The following is a 17674-nucleotide window of genomic DNA, read 5'->3' as shown; positions in this document are numbered from 1 at the left end:
TTTTCAACAGCAGCCTTGGAACCACCTTTGTGCAGTGGAACTATTTTCCCCTCTTTCCACCTCCTTGGGACTGACCCAGTCCTGAGGCTCAAATTAAACAAAATGGTCAAGGGCACTGACAATTCTTTGGCCGCTTCACTTACGACACGAGCTGGTATACCATCCAATCCCACAGATGTATTGACGTTGAGGTTTTGTAATAGACTAGTTACCTCTACTTCATTCATCACAATTCCAGTATAAGCTGTTGGTTCGTCCATTCCTGCAAAGTCACCACCTGGATGATATACTCTTGCAAAGTGTTCGCTCAGTAATTCCACAATATCGACTGATTCGGTTACCTCCCTACCCTCAGCATTTTTTAAGATCATTCTACCATGAGCATTTTCCCTTTTACTTGCAACATATTGAAAAAACTGTTTGGGATTCTCTTTAGCCTGCGTTGCCAATTTCCTTTCGTAATCTGCTTTTGCTTTTCTTACTACCCTTGTTACCATCCTGGCTGGTAACAAGGTATACTGTTCCTGCACCTGATGGTCACCCTTCTCCTTAAATTCCCTCCACAATTGTTTCTTTTTTTGCAGCTCAAGCTTAATAGTGTTATTCATCCATTTAACCCCTACTTGATTTATTATTCGGACTCTTGGTATACAGTCAACCATTGCCTCCTGCAAACAGTTCTTAACCACCTCCCATGCACTATCAACATCCAGCCCTTGCAGTTTTACATGCCATGGCATTGAGCCAAGCACACACCTAAGCTTGTCATACTTACCAGCCCGGTAATTCCACATGTACTCTGTCTTAATTGTAAATTCGACTCCTTTAGCCACCTCCCAAGTCATGACCTTATGGTCACTCTCACCAATTGGTAGCAACATGGTCATGTTCGTTACAGCCACATTCTCGGTTGCAATTACTAGGTCCAGCACTCTCTGCCCCCTGGTATTTTCCAATACATGTTGCCGAAGATAGTTGTCCCTTAATAACCGCATAAAATCCAATTCCTTCCTCCCATGTGCCCTCTCCTCTTTCCAGGCAATGTTACCATAATTGAAATCACCCATAATAATTACCCTCCTTCCACTCATTTCTTCTATTTGCTTATGCATACTATCCCCACCATCCACTCCATCACCCGGTCTATAGCAGCACCCAATTGTATATTTTGTTCTGCTAGATTCTATCTCACACCAAACAGCCTCAAATGTGCTTTTTTCCCCATCCTGCAGTTCAACTTCTATACTCCTTGGCTGAAGCTCATCAGCTATCATCAATAACACTCCCCCCCCCCTTTTTATTCACCCTGTCACTCCTGAACACGCTATACCTGTCGCATTCAATCCCACTAGCTTTATCATCTTCTGTCAGCCATGTTTCACTAATACCGACAACCTGTGGCCTGGAAGTGCCAACCATGGCCAAAAACTCTTCCTTCTTGTTCCTAATACTCCTAGCATTAGTGTACATGAATCACAGAAGCCCATTTGTCCCATCCCTACTTTGATGCCTTATACTAACTATCCCATTCTGATTTGTTGTCCGTCGTACTCGCTCGGGCATAATATACTCATTCATACACTTAACTGCCCCCCCCCCCTAAAGTCTGCATATCTACTCCCCCCCTCTTAATAAATCTAGTTTCCCTGAGTCTGTACATCCACTTCCACATCATTCATCAACACTCTTTCAAGTCTCCGTACACCAACTCCATTCAAATGCAACCCATCCATCTTATGTAAGTCCTTTCGCCCATATCTGACAGATAACTTATAATTGTGTGTGTGTGTGTGTGTGTGTGTGTGTGTGTGTGTGTGTGTGTGTGTGTGTGTGTGTGTGTGTGTGTGTGTGTGTTAAGAATTGGATCCATTAGATGGTGGCAGTTGTTGACCTGAAAAACTGATAGCCTAGAATTACTATTAGGTGCACTGATAGTAATTCTAGGAGCTCCACCTATTCCCTAAGAGAATAGGTGGAGCTCCTTTAGCTGTTAGGTTTTTTTTGTAAATGTTGCAGATTAGTGTTTCCCAAAGTGTGGTACGCATACTCCCAAAAGGTATGCAAGGCACTTTTTTTAAAAATTTTTTGATTACCTTTATTATGTGTGTGTGTATGTGTACACACACACACACTGTACATACATGTCTCCATATTGTCACAGGTAAGTGCAGGTCTATTATATAATTAATTTTTCAATAATTAAGAAATCTAAAGCTAAAGAGAGAGAGATAAGTTTTAAACAAAATGTCTTGGCATGCATCAACTAATTTTCATTAGTGGTTCACAATATGATCTTGTTCCAACTGAGTGATTTGAAATATTATCATCATCATCAAATTCCTGCCATGTACCCTCAAGGGGTGTACAGGATATGATAGTACTACATGAAAAAAATTACATCATTACTAACTTCCTATCTACAATTTTCCTCCAAATCAGTCTGTTACTTGTCAAGACTCCAACATTATCAGATCTTATATTTCTATTGTCTAAGGCACTTTGTTCCATATCAATTCACCTATATCTTGGTCTTCCTCTGGGTCATTTTGCTGCCAGTAGTGTGTACTTTGCATCCCATAGTTATCTACCAAATTTTAAGGCCATACACTTTGCAGCATTGAACTGACAGTTCCATATTGCTGCCCACTTATACAGTTTATTCAAGTCCTCCTGTAAGGCTACAACATCTTCTTGATTCCTCATTTTAATTGTAATAATACTAGTATAATCGTTAAACTGTGCAATTAATTTTCAGAATAACAGCTCTGTAAGTCAGTGAGACAGGCTCATCATAAGTTCAAAATGTTTGTTTTGAACTTATGAGTCTGTACAGTCTGTAAATTGCACTATTTTAAGTGCCATGCCTTGTTGTTGTTTGTGATTATGACCAAAACAACTATAGCATGAGGCCAGTGTATTTTATTTGTTAAGTGTATTTTCTAGCTGATTCACTTATTTTTATAGGATGAAAAACCCATGCTGTCAGGAGTAAAAACCTACTGCATTCATGCAAAACTGGATAACTCAGTTCATAAACTCTTATGAAGGTTCTTTTGTATCTGTGGAATTCGAATACATGTTTCTAAGCAAAGGTTATTGTCGCTATTGACTGAGTTGTGGAAGCTCATTACCCATGCCTGCAGAATATCTTGGTTTGTGCTTTGTGTCCATGAAATGCTCACCAAATTTCTTGTTTTTGATCATGAGACAAACAAGCAACCAAACACCATAAGAGTTTCCTATTTCATTATGTTTTCCATGATTTAATTAGATTTTTCCCAAGAGTGGAAAGGATATTGAAATTGAGAGCTCAATGACAGTACATTTGGGTATAGTATAAGCTATGTGGGATGGATTCATAGCGTGGTTACTATTTTGCACGTAATTTTTTCCCCCCATAATAAAAATCCACATTGTATGCAAAAAAAAAAAAAAAAGCCCCATTAACTGTTACAGAAACTTGGCAGGAGTTAGATGATCTTAGGTCTGGAAGGAGGATGCTATACTACTGCATAATTATTATGATAGAGAAAGATAGAACAAAATGTAATTCTTTAACTATCTAATATAGTACATCATGCAGTGTATGATTAAAAAAACATTGTACAGTATGAGGTAATTTAAGTTTATGTAGACATGATTAAGTTCTTCATACCTATATACTTATCTTTAATTGCTTTCATTAGGTATCAAACAAAGATTCAGCATGGTGTAAAAGTGAGCCACGATGCTCCTTTATGGCTTGATTTTCACTTGGAGCCGCATGAACTTGTAGCCGAAGGCCTACTTGTCACAGATAGCATAACCAAAAACATTGATAGAAATCAAACTTTATCTCCTGAATTTGGAATAGAAAGTGGTACTAATGGCTTTGAGTTCATCACTACTAATTATTCGACATTCTCTTCTGTGTCCCTTATAGAACATAAAAAGAATTCAGTTGAATTGCCATCATCAACTGAAACATCATCTTATAACTTCATTGATTTTATAACTCCACCTGAATTCAAACATCATAACTTCAAAACAATGGAAGAATTTCTGAAAAGATTTGCTGCAAAATATCCTGATATCACACATTTGTATACCATTGGACATTCAGTAGAAAACAGAAATTTGTATGTTCTTGAAATAACAGACAATCCTGGGAGTCATGAAGCAGGTAAAGTAATATATTTTGCATATTTTTTCCCCTTTGAGCTATACAAAGAACAATAATAAATATTTATACAGCATTTGAATTTTATAATTCAAATTAGTAATTGGCAGTGACGGTGATTTTCAAAGTTATGCTTTATGGGTTTCACCTGCTTATAGTATAACTGTTAACACGTTCATTGCCAAGCTGAAAATTGGAATTTCGTGTGGTGGCCAAATTTTTTTTACTTGATAGCGACGTCCACGCGATGACGCGTGAGTGATCGGCAGGTGAGAACTCGCATCGCGCGATATCACGTGACTGGCAATGAGCGTGTTAAAGAAGTTATTTTCAATTAGTAACAAAGTAAATTATATTTGACAAAAAAACTCTTGTTTAATCCTTTACTTAAGTGTAAGCAAACAAAGTTTGCACGTAAAGTATCTTAACAGCTAGGCTGCTTGTACACAGAGGCTGTTTACTTTTCATCAGCTGTCTATAAACTTTTTTTTTTTCCCTTTTTTACTATTTGCACTGTGTGTGGGATAAGAATTTTTTCCCATTTTTATTACTTTTTATATATTTTTTTGTAATGTTTTTATTTACATTAAATGTTTGTTTACATCTGAGTAAACTTCAGCTACCTCTTATCTATAATATTTAAATAAGGCAATACATTTTTTTGCTACTTATATATGGATAATATATGATTTCAGCAGTTATTAAGCATTGATATTTTCCTAGGTCTGGCTTCAAATGATGAAGGCCTCAATAAAGGTTGAAACCAGCCTAGAGAGAGAGTTGAAATACCTGAAAGTGGGTAGGCTGTCAACCAACAGGATGTGGGTTCAGATCTCGCCCTGAGCAAGACTGTTTGTAAAAGTGTGTTCTGGATGAGCTTATATAGTTCTTATAAGTTTCTTAAAGAACTATATAAGTTCTTAAAGAGCTTATATAGTTGTTTGCTTTAAAAAAAATTTAATAAAAGGTAATATGGAAGTAATTCAAAAAATAATAATAATAAACAGTGTAATCATTTTTAAGTACAAATGATTTGTACTTAAATCATTTGTACTTGCTCTCTAACCAACAGGCCAGATTTGAGTCTTGCAGGGCATAGATGTTTGTCATTGTCTTTAGGTGGGAGATGAAGTTCATCACTCGGTGTGAGACTACCTCCACACTTACTGGAGGACTGAAGCAATTTGAAAGAGTTTCATATTTGATCTCATCTCTAGAATAGGGTTCTGGATTATGTAAAAAATAAATCCTTAACTTGTTCATGAATGAGTAATACATAAAATGCTTCACAATAACAGACATGAGTTGGGGATACTAGAAAAGCACTTGACATATAGCAGAAAGTTAAGAAAGGAAACAAAATGCGAAGATGTAAATGAATGTAGTGCAAGGAAGCACAAACAGACAAAAAAGGATACTTTGATATACTGTGATTCTATGATTGAGTGTGTTGGATGAACAAATGAGAACATTTGGCTGGATCAAAGATTTGTGATATGACTGAGGTTATATGTAGCATCTAGTTATTCTACTTATGACTTGATGATATGATTGTGTTGGTCAGAACAAATGACTTAAAAGGAGATAAGCATGGTATTATTACTTAGGCCAGTGGTGTTCAGCCTTTTTTACTATGCGAGCTACTTTTCTATAAAAAGTTATTCGGCGATCTACTCTCTTATATAGATCACATTTCCCCCAACCTGATATCTGATTACGCACAAATAAACAATAAAAAAAATACACAACTAAAAACTTTATTTGTGTATTTAAAAATTTATCACTTTTAATTATTTTAATACAGCAAATATTTTAATATAACAACAACAAAAAAAAAAAAAAATATTGGAATAAAATATTTCTCTATTTTGGAAAACCAAAGTTAGGAAAAACAACAGATTACAAACTCACAAGTTAGAGGAAATGCTGGTTGATTAAAAAAAAAAAAGAAGTTAATGTGAAATTTGGCATTGTTTGGACCTCGCAATATTTTCATAGTCAAGTTGATATGAAGAAGTGGCCAATCGCAGACAATCATCCAAATGATCATTTGTTATTTGGTTTCTTAATTGATTTTTATGACGTTCATATTTGAAAAAGCGGATTCTGACAAGCATGTCGATCCAAAACGCGACAGAATTTTTCACGCAATATCAGTTAATATTGGGAATTTTTCATGTGCATACTTCCAAATGACTTCATTGTTTATTGATTTTAAATGTAAACTATTCTGAAAGTTTATCATCTCAAGTTCTACTTCAGCTTGGTTTATATCAAACAGCCCATTAATTTTATATGAAATTTCTGTGATGTTCAAGTTTACTTGAAATGGATTATTGATAAAAGATACAATCATTTCAGTTTTATTAAAATCTTTAAATCTTGAATTTATTTCTTCCTCAACTAATTCTATTTCATGAATAAATTCTTTTAAATCATAGCAAAGCATTTCTTGATTTTGTTCAAAAAACTTTAATAAATATGGGAGATGTCTAAATTCACGGTCATTTCTATTTTTCTTTAATAAATGTAAGTATTGTTGGAAAGTTTTTATTGAACTTAACATGTCAATTAAATTTTTATCTGTATACCTTGTAACTCTAAATTTAAATTGCTTAATTTCGTACCGAAATCTACTAAAAATGATAAGTGTAACAACCATCTTTTTTTTTTCACTCAACTGTGGATAAATATCTCCTTTTTCATCAAGAAAATTTTTTATATCGTTAATTAATACAAAAAATCTTTCTAAAAATTAACTTCTGCTGAGCCAGCGAACATTACTGTACAACAGAAGTTCCCTATCATCATCTGCTTGTAATTTAAATAACTGCCGTTGAGGGGCTTTTCCTCGAACAGAATATACAATTTTAAATGTAATATCCAAAGCATCTTTTGTGTTTAATCTTTTACTACACAGTACTTGTTGGTGAATAATACAATGGTATGTTAAAAAATCTGGATATTTGTCATCATTTTTACATAATGATATGAAGCCTGATTTGTTACCTTTCATTGCAGGAGCACCATCAGTAGTAATACACACAAGTTTAAAAAGTGGAAGTTTGTGTTGTTTCACAAATTCATCAAATGCTGAAAAAATGTCTTCTCCCCTAGTCCTTCCCAATAATGGTATAATTTTCAAAAGTTCTTCTTTACTTGAATAATCTTGAAATACCATTAACTGAGCAATATCAGTGAAGTCGTTTGATTAATCAAATTGTAATGAAAACGTACCACACTGGTGAATGTCTGACATTAACCTGGCCTGGAAACTTTTCTCTGGCAATTGGAACTCATTTCGGCATTTGAAACCTTGTCTGAAACCTAGACGTAGTCTCTCTCTAGCGACATCTCGAACCGAGAAGCTCCTTTCTGGAGGAGGGAAACTCCTCTCTCAAGCAACGTGGATCCGGGAAGTCTCTCTGACGGTGACTCTGGACCGGCCTCCTCTCTGACAGCAATTCTGGAACCGGGACCCCTTCTGCTTGCTTCAGTCCCTTTTTATTAGGCCTCCTCTGAGACCTTGCATGAAGTTTGGCAACCCCCCAAAGAATCAGTATGAGTCTTTCATCTTAAGTTTAAAGTTTGGCATGCCTTTTGTTCTCCTCCGCTTTCTTTTGATTGTAAGTTTCCGGCCATCAGAAAGTTGTTTGAACTCTTTCTGACTGACTTCGTAAATGTTTACACTTAGAGCCTGCAAGCCTTTCTCATACATACAAGTTTCAATAACAATCTTTCTAATGTCGCCATCTGCAGCTTTGGCGACAAAAACATTGCCTTTGTTTTTTATAACACTCTAATGTATTCTTATTAAAGCAGTATATACAGTTAGTTTCAAAAGAGTTATTTACAAAAACATCTAATACAAACTATACTGAGACAAACAAAGTTTATTTTTTTACAATATTCACATGGGACTTAACCTAAGTAAAAAATTGATGTAATGTGCTTTGGAATATTTAATATTTAAGCTACAATCGAGCTTTTACACTTTGCTTATAATCATATTCACTCGGCTCGCTGTTTGACTTCAGTGGAAGTCAAACAGCGGGAAGTTATGTCTGGGTAAAGGATAAATCCGGGTAAAAACTGATTTGACAATTTTAACGAAAAATAAATAAATAGCAATACACTTAAAGTGAATTAAAAATAATACAAAATAATGATAATAAAATATTATGTTTTCAGTTTTAATTAAATTTGTAAGTAAATATGAATACACAGGAGATCGACCAAATATCGCTCTGCAATCGACGGGTTGAACACTCCTGACATAGGCATATCCTTAAGTCCAAAGATCCACTGTGTGGATGCTTAAACTATTATTTGTAATGCCTATCATACCATTACAGGGTGGCTAATGGAGATATCAAAGAGTGGTCTATGGAGTAGTTGTCTAGGAGAGAGCAGGTGACTAGTGGTATACCACAGGGCTCACTACTTTGTCCTCTGTTGTTTAGTTTGTATGTCAGTGATATAGTTTTTTTTTTTTTCCCCCACAGGAAATGTTCAGTTTTGCTAATGCAAAACTGGGAGGAGCAGCAGTAAATGAAGGTGATGTAAAGATCTCGTAGGATGGAATGCACTTTGGAATGAAGAGAGATGACAACTCTGTACTACATAAATGGAAATGAACTGCAAGAAATTGATGAAGCCAGGGATGTGGAGGTGATTGTGAACAGGGAGTTGAAGATTAGTGAATGTTGCAAAGAGGGCCAAAGCAGCACATCAAATCATATGGTTGTTGAAGAAAATACTAACAATCAGGGATAGAAAAGTTATTGTTCTCCTTTATAAGTTTACATTTGGACTAATGTGCAGATTTGATCACCTCAATTCCATAGGGAGATGAAGTGATGAAGAGGATCCAGAGGTGAGAGACAAAGATTGTGTCATGTCTATGGAATGCTCCCTATGAAAATAAATTGAAGGTTTGTGAGTTTCAAAAACTAGCAAAAAAAGAGGAGACATGTTTGAAGCATATAAGTTTTTAAAGAGGTTTTATAGGATTGATGCTGAAGACTTTTTTTTCAGTATATGCCAGGAAGAAAGAAATTTATGGATGATCACCTATGGAAATTGTCTGAACTGGAAGTTACAGCATTCGGTGAAGTTATTTTTCCCATTCATTCTTTCTTTTACTTGCAGCATAAAATTCTAGCAAGTTTCACTAATGCCAACAATTTTAGGCCAAAGAGATTAGTGAAACCTGCTAGAATTTTATGCTGCAAGTAAAAGAAAGAATGAATGAGTTAAAATGAGAAGAGAGAATGAATTGGGTTTGTTACCAAGGTAACAAACTCGATCCCTTTGCCCCTGACATTTGTGTGTACACACACACCAAATTACCTTTTGGCTTTTCATATACTTCTATCTGCAGTGTGCTTGCTCAATTAAGCAACTTTCTCATCCCCATACACACATACTTCACCAGATTCATAACTGTGCTCAGTGAGATTTATATCATTGTTACATTTTATACCTTAGCTTAAGTATACGTTCTCACTGTTCCTCTCGAGATGACTGTAATTTCTCTGACTCTTCAAGTTAGGTTTCATCCCCGAAATCCATTAAGCAAGCCACGGAGTGGGAATGATGAACCAGGAAGGAGAGAGGGTTGTGGACTTTGCAGTAGCGTTTGATCTGGCAATTGTGAACTCGTTTTTCTTCAAGAGGGAAGAACATTTGATAACATTTAGAAGTGGTAACAACAGCTCACAAATTGACTACATTTTGACTAGAAGAAAACATCTTAAGGTTGTGACAAATTGTAAGGTAATTCCAACAGATCAAGTAGCACAACAACACCGACTGCTGTGCGCAGACTTTAAATTAAGATCGAAGATAAGAACTTCTGGTTGCCATGGGATGAAGACAATTAAGTGGTTTCGCTTAAAAGAAGAGAGTGTGAGGAATCATTTTAGGGTGAGAGTGTTGGAGAGGATTTCGGATGGACTGGAAAGTGTACAAGATTGGTTGAAACATAATTCAAAAGTAATCCTGAGCTGTGCAATCGAGGTGCTTGGTGAGACATATGGAAAGATTAGAGAGCAGAAGGAGGGTTGGTGGTGGAATAATGATGTACAAGTGGCAGTGACAGCTAAGAGGAAGGCAAAGCAGAAGTGGGATGAGTCAAGAGTGGAAGAGGACAGAGAGGTGTACAAAGAGAGAAAGCAAGAAGCCAAGAGAGTTGTGGCACAGGCGAAGGCCATGGCATATCAAGATCTGTATGATCAATTAGAAACAAAGGAAGGACAGAGAAAAATTTACCAACTAGCAAAATGTAGAAATAAAGCAGCTAAGGAAATCTTACATGTGAGGCAGATCAAAGATGCTGAAGGAAGAGTATTATGGAGGGATGTGGACATAAGAAACAGATGGAAAATATACTTTGAGGGACTTCTGAATGAGGAAAATGCAAGGACTCACAGAGGAGATGGGCAGCCTTCTGAGGGGATGGTGCAGAACATCAGTAGACTGGAAGTGACGGAGGCCATGAAGAGGATGAGGAATGGAAAAGCGGTGGGCCCGACAGAATTCCAGTGGAGGCATGGAAGGCACTGGGGGATGAGGGAATTGACCTGCTGTGGGACCTGTTCATGAAAGTTTGCCAACAGGAAAATATACCCGAGGAATGGAGGGAGAGTACTCTTGTTCCCATCTACAAGGGTAAAGGGGATGCACAAGACTGTAAAAATTACAGAGGAATAAAGTTGATGTCCCACACAATGAAGATCCTAGAAAGGGTTCTTGATGGTAGATTGAGGGAGGAGGTGGAGATTGCAAAGGAACAATTTGGCTTCATGCCTGGTAGATCAACAACAGATGCTATCTTTGGGTTACGACAGATGATGGAAAAATATCGAGAGAAACAAAGGGAGCTACATCTGGTATTTATTGATCTGGAGAAAGCATACGATAGAGTGCCAAGGCAAGAAGTCTGGAGGTGTCTGAGGGAGAAGAAGGTGCCAGAGAAATATGTCAGGTTGGTGCAGGAAATGTACAGAAATGTGAAGACAAGTGTTCGGACCTGTTTGGGACAGACAGAAAGTTTTCAAGTAACAGTTGGCTTGCATCAAGGGTCAGCATTAAGTCCGTTTCTGTTTAATATTGTGATGGAGGTGGTAACAGAGGAGGTGAGAGAAGATGCACCTTGGACAATGCTGTATGCAGATGACATCTTGCTGTGTGTAGATTCAAGAGAAGAAGCGGAAACTAAACTGGAAAGATGGAGAAAAGTACTGGGAGAGAGAGATATGAGACTGAGCAGAAGTAAGACAGAGTATATGTGTTGCGCAGTGGGCGGTGGCCAGGAGACAGACCTGGAGCTGGAAGGAAATGTCATCAGGAAGGTGAGAGACTTTAGATACTTAGGTTCGACAGTGGAAGAAGATGGAGGAGGTGAGAAGGAAGTGGGATGCAGGATACAAGCAGGTTGGAGGAACTGGAGGGAGATGGCTGGAGTGTTATGTGATAAGAGGGTGCCGATCAATCTGAAAGGCAAAATTTATAGGACAGTAGTGAGGCCAGCTATGACATATGCTATAGAAACTGTGGCCCTGAGGAAAAATAACATTAGCAGGATGGAAGTAGCAGAGATGAGAATGCTTAGGTGGATGTGCGGTGTGACCAGAAAGGATCATCTGAGAAATGACTATGTCAGGGGAACAGTGAAAGTTACGAACTTAGGAGCGAAAATACAGGAGGCAAGGTTTAGATGGTTTGGTCATGTGATGAGGAGGGAGGACGAATATGTGGGAAGAAGGGTCATGCAGATGGATGTGCAAGGAAGGCGGAAGTGTGGGCGGCCAAAGAAGAGATGGAAGGAGCTGGTAGAAGAGGACTTGAAGATGAAGAACTTGGATGTGGTGACAGCCCAAGACAGGAAGGTGTGGAGGAGACTCATAATAAACAGTGACCCCACTTAAGTGGGAGAAGCTGCAGAAGAAGAAGAAGAAGTCCCCTCTTATACCATTTTTTTTTCTTTTTGGTTTCTTGATTCTATTCATCATATTCTTGATTTTCATTTTTTGATTGCATTCATCATATTCTTAATTTTCACTCCTGGAAGTCTTCTATATCATGCTCACTCCACCCATCCAAAAACTTTCATTTCTTCTACATAGCCTGTGCATCAAGCCATTTGCTATCATAGTCCTAGAACTCAGCACTGTCATATCGTCATAATAAATTAACAGTTTTCACTCTCTCCCTCTTCTTTCTTACTTTTTTCCAACATTCCTTTCATATCCTTGCTTGTACTGTATTTATCACTACTTAAATCATTTGTTCCTGTGAGCACTGCCATCTCTTTTATTTTGTTTCTTGATTGCTTTTGCCACATCGTTAATTTCATTGCTCTCAGAAATCTAGAGAGCAATGAAATGAATAATTTGTCAAGCATAAATTTAATGAGTGAGTAGCTAGTCACTATATATATTTACTTCTTCAGTATTAAAAGTTTCTGTGTATGTAAGTGCATGCTTATGGCATGTTGGAAAACCTTGTTTAGAATGTTCAGAAATTTTATAAGGGCTCTTTAACTGTCCACACCTCACCTTCTCATAGTACACTCCATTAGTAGCTGTCCACTTGGGCGGTTGGTACTGTCCAAGCTGGCATTTTAGGATTTGTATTTTATATTGGCTTAAACTAAAAGAAAATTATTGAACAATGTGATTAAAGATCGGCTGGGGTGTTGCTCAGTTCAGCAAGATTGTTTGCATCAGTGAACCACTGCAAACATTGAAAAATCTATTAGAAAAACTTAACATCAAACAGAACTAAAGATAGGCACCAATGACACAAGAAGAATCAACAGAAAAGAATCAGAATTGGCAGAAGAATTAATGAAATATCACATGAACATGATTAGAGTTACTAAAATGAAGAAAATAGAAGCAGGTGATATTTCTGTATTTAATATCTACAAGTTGTCAGACAGTAGTGGTTAGAAAAAGGAGTAGCTGTAAACAACATCAACACTAAACATGAAGATAATCTTGAATGGTAGCAATTTTAAGTTGCGTGAAATGAGCAACCATGAAAAAGGGGAATTGCACAATGAGATTAATTTCTGCCATTGGTCTCACAGTAGGTTCCATTAAGGAACAAATGTTTTTTTTTTTAGTCATTAGCAAAGACAGCTGATTATGCATCAATCCATCTAAATGTTAGTCTTTCTGTAGCTTTTTCATGCTATCTTGGTGCATGAAACATCTTTATTTGTTAACCTTTTCTCTTCCATTCTGTTTCAAGAATCTCAAAAATTCTTGAGTACTAACAATGTCAAGTTAATTCCTATATCTTCGTTTTAGCATGACTTTACCATTGATTCCACATGTTCACTTCCATAATTTTTCTGAACACTCATATTTGTGATCTCTAGATTTGGATCAACTGTTATATTTCTAATCCAAATCTCAGAACCATAAGTTAAAACTGTGAGCACTATCTTATATACTTTTAATTTAGTGTTTTGTCTAATTTCTCTCTTATTCCATATAAATTTATATGTTTGGCTCTCTATCACCCTAGCTTTGCTCATTTTGTCTATTTCCATCTATTTACTTTGCCATCTTCACTAAAAGTAAGTAAAATATTTTAATTGTTTTATAGGTTCTCCATGGAGAATGCAGTTGTTTTCCATGCTCTTGATTATTTTCATACTTTTGGGTTTTTTATTCTGATTTTCATGGCATATTTTTTTACAGCTAAGAATCATGGAAACTTACTGGATTTGTTCATGAGTACATCATCTGCATATATCTCTCTGATTCTGGTATCAGATTTAATTCCACTTTCTTTCATAAGGTAATCCTTGGAGTGGAGATAGTATGCACACTTGTCTTTCTTGCATGAGATTTTACATCAGACTATCTTTCCATACTTCTGTCAGTTCTAACTGCTGACTTCCAGTTGAAGTCTAAACTATGTTTCACTTTGTGTAACCTCTCTAAGTGTGAAGCATCTGTTCGTGATAGGGTGGGTCCTTCAAGTGAAGGTGCTGATTTTTTTCAGCACTTTCACTTGTTTAACCAGCTTTCTGACTGGATGCACACAATGTGTGATAGTTCCTTTTCCTCTGACTAATGCTGAATTTCCACAAGGTTTCTTTTCTCTCACCAAATCTCTTCCTTCTGTATAACAGCAACCTACTTCGGTAACCCAATACACAATTTAGCAGATGACAGCATGTTGCACTCCTTTCTATCATTTGACAAACCTTACACTACACAAATCTCCTCAACTCACAGAACATCAGCCTTCACTATCCTCGATTCTCATTTCTGAGATATCCTCCACTTCCCACAAAAAAGAACCATTTTCTTCTCGACAATACTCAGATCTCTCTTCTTGGAATTGTCCTTACATCAAGTCTCTTCTGGCATAAACACATCATAACCATTGCCTTCTCAGCTTTCAAAAAAAAAAAAAGTAGGGTTTCTCTTTTGCTAAAGGCATTATTTTACTTTCGAACAACTGTTAACCTTATACAAATCACAGATCTGCCCAGCTATTGAATATTCTCTCTCTCACATTTGGGATTGGGACCCTAAGAGCTCCCTAACAATTCTTGATTCCATGCAGATGAGGGGAATCAGATTGATTAATAACCCATCTTTTATGAACTCACTCCACTCACTTTCACATAGATGTTTAGTTTCTGCATTATGTATCCTTTATAAATATTACCACAGCAAATGTTTATGAAATAGCATCAATAATTCCTCCAATTTGTACTAAATCTGTTGGACCATGCGCAGCTACCATCCAACATCCCCTCACAGTACAATTTGAAACCCACAGCACAAGTTTCTTTTCCTGCCCCTTCATCCTTGATACTGCTGTATTGTGAAACAATCTCCTCCTTACATGCTTCCCAAGGGTATACAGGCTTTCAAATCAAATGAAAACAAGTTTCTCCTTTTCATATCCACTACCCATACACAATACTAGTGTACTATTGATTGATCAACCAACCTCTTGTGTATGAGCTAACCATAAAAAAAAAAAAAAAAAAAAAAAAAAAAAAAAAAAAAAAAAAAAAAAACCTGAAAAGGCAGCTGTACGACAAGCAAATCATATTCCTTGCAGTCTCTTTAGAGCATTATTTATTCACATTTGATGTCAATAGAAGCTTTATGGTCATTTCATACAGAATGATGAAGGTGACTCGAAGAAGTGTTAGGGTTGCAGAATCCCTTTCGCATGGGTAGGACAATCACAAAAACATCCATGCCCATGGTGGGATTTTAACCTGCAGCCTTTTGGCTGGAGAGTAGATATGCTAACTAGGCAGGCCTTTAAAGCATATCAAAGAGAAAAATTGATATGGGCTTACTTGTGATGATATTCCAAAAGCATTTCCCACAAAAGTGAAAAGCCACTAATTAAAAAAATAATGGAATGTGTTCTGCAGAGAATCAAGAATATTTACTGATCCATTAATAAATACAATATCTATTCTTCCCCCAAGAAGATAATATGATTAATATACCTAATGCCATTAGAAGGAGTCCCATTTGACAACATCTTCGATATATTTCCTTATGAAGAAATGATGAACAATGGCTATCTACAATTCTCACAAAAGAAAAAAATCCAAGGCCATGAAAACAAAACCTTATATCAGAAGCCAGATGACATATGACCAAAAATAAATAATGAAAATATTTTTCCGATGGAGTTGATGTGGTTTCCATCAAAACATCGACATCAAGGCTCTCTTGCTTTCCCACACACAAACACAGGCTGGTTAGTGTGTGGGAAACACAGACAAACACAGAAACACCAGAAGCCTAGTGATGATCTGACATTATGAAATCCAGCCATTATTTGCAAGGACAGGATGAGAGATGGATCTGTATGAAGATCCAGCTATATTTCCACCTTCCAGGAATTCCCACTTAATACAAACTTAGAGGTAGTTGTCCTCTGATTCTCAGTCAGATCTCTCTCTATCATGATGACCTTGATGGTGTCTTATTGCAGTCATATCTCCCCCCTTTCTTTTACTTGTAATGGGAATTTAAATGGACACAGTATCCAGAGAGTTCATCAAAAAACAGTTAATCGAAAGACAATTAATCGAAAAGGCAATTAATCAAATGAACAATTCATCGAACGGCAATTTGTTGAAAATACAATTCACCAAAAATTTTAACTTTTTGAAAAGTTATAAAAGTGATCCATTTAGAACAAAAACTGAACTATGCAGAGTGAGATAGCAATGCTACTTTAATAGGGAATAAATATAGAACAATATGGTTTCTTATTGTCTTTCTTGTCCGATAACTGTTTCATGTCTGTTCATGGGACTGTTTGCCTATATCTGGGAGGAAAAGCCCAGCCTATGCAGGTGGCATTATTATTATTGTTAGTAGTAGTAATATGCAACTTCAATACAGCAATTATTATGGTATGAATTTTACTCTGATTCGCTATTTGAAACTTTTACAAGAAAATGTCAAACCGTTCCAGTTTTCAGTTCAGCTATATTCGGGGTAACAAAGAAATAACGTGTCCAAATTATGTATTACAATAACTCTCTGGCTTAGCGGAATTAGTAGAAATTGTCGGTACAAGAAGTACAAGACACCTCCTTGCTGTCTGCATGGTTCAGTTTTTGTTCTAAATTGATCACTTTTATCATGATATTCTCGAAAAAAAGTTTCGAAATGATATTAGCAATTTTGCTTTGGCTGGATCAATTTAATGAAATTTTAGTTAAAATTTTCGGTGAATTGTTTTTTTGATGAATTGCATTTTCGATGAATTGTCGTTCAATGAATTGCCTTTTCGATGAATTGTCTTTTGATTAACTGTTTTTTGATGAATTTTCATGGAACCAATGGATACAGCCTTCTTTGGAATGGTACTCAAACTGACATGAGAGGGAGCTGTTGAATGTATGCTTGACAACAATAATCTCTTCCTCCTGAACACAGGAAGCAGCACCTTCTTCCACATGCCTCCCCAAACATTTACTGATTAACTTAAATGTCTGCTCATCCTCCTTTTTCGCACATCTTTAAATGGTAAAATAATGATAACTTATTTAGGAGTGATAATTTCTCTGTGATTTCCACCATGGTTAAACATGTACTACATTATGTATAACACAATGGAAAACTGAGTAAGCTAACTGGCTCTCCTTTTCTTTCTTAGCAGAATTTGATTCTCTGATAGTCAGCTCATCTTCTATCAACGATGCAGTAAATCATGTGATAGAGCGTATTATACAAGCTGCCATAACTGCAATTCCTAAAAACATCTAATCAGTTTCCATTTTATCCTAACCATGGTGGAACACTGATTGCACAGTAGCCAAGGAAGCATAGAAGAAAGCATGTGATATCCTCTACAGATATCCTGTGATGACAGACCTCATTGCTTTCAACATACCTGAGCATGACACATGTCATCGGAACCAAAAGGAATCCTGGATCTGATACATACCTTCTGTAACAAGAGCACCAGGGACAAAGAAGTCTGGGATAATCTGGAAAT

General features: G+C 36.5%; 1 protein-coding gene across 1 annotated transcript in view; it reads left to right on the top strand.

Annotated features, from left to right (window-relative positions):
• The window catches only part of LOC150093582 (carboxypeptidase D-like), a 506393-nt gene that overhangs the window by 63455 nt on the left and 425264 nt on the right, over window positions 1-17674 (top strand). Inside the window, exon 4 of the mRNA XM_090413049.1 lies at window positions 3687-4162. Within this exon, the coding sequence (XP_090269175.1) occupies window positions 3687-4162 (476 nt within the window). The remainder of the gene's footprint in view (window positions 1-3686; window positions 4163-17674) is intronic.

The sequence above is a fragment of the Typopeltis vanoorti genome, chromosome 23 (genome assembly GCF_054136105.1).
Source record: "Typopeltis vanoorti isolate ZY-2024b chromosome 23, IOZ_Tvanoo_1.0, whole genome shotgun sequence".
NCBI classification, from domain to species: Eukaryota; Metazoa; Arthropoda; class Arachnida; order Uropygi; family Thelyphonidae; genus Typopeltis; species Typopeltis vanoorti.
This window is presented reverse-complemented; position numbering and strand designations above follow the sequence as displayed.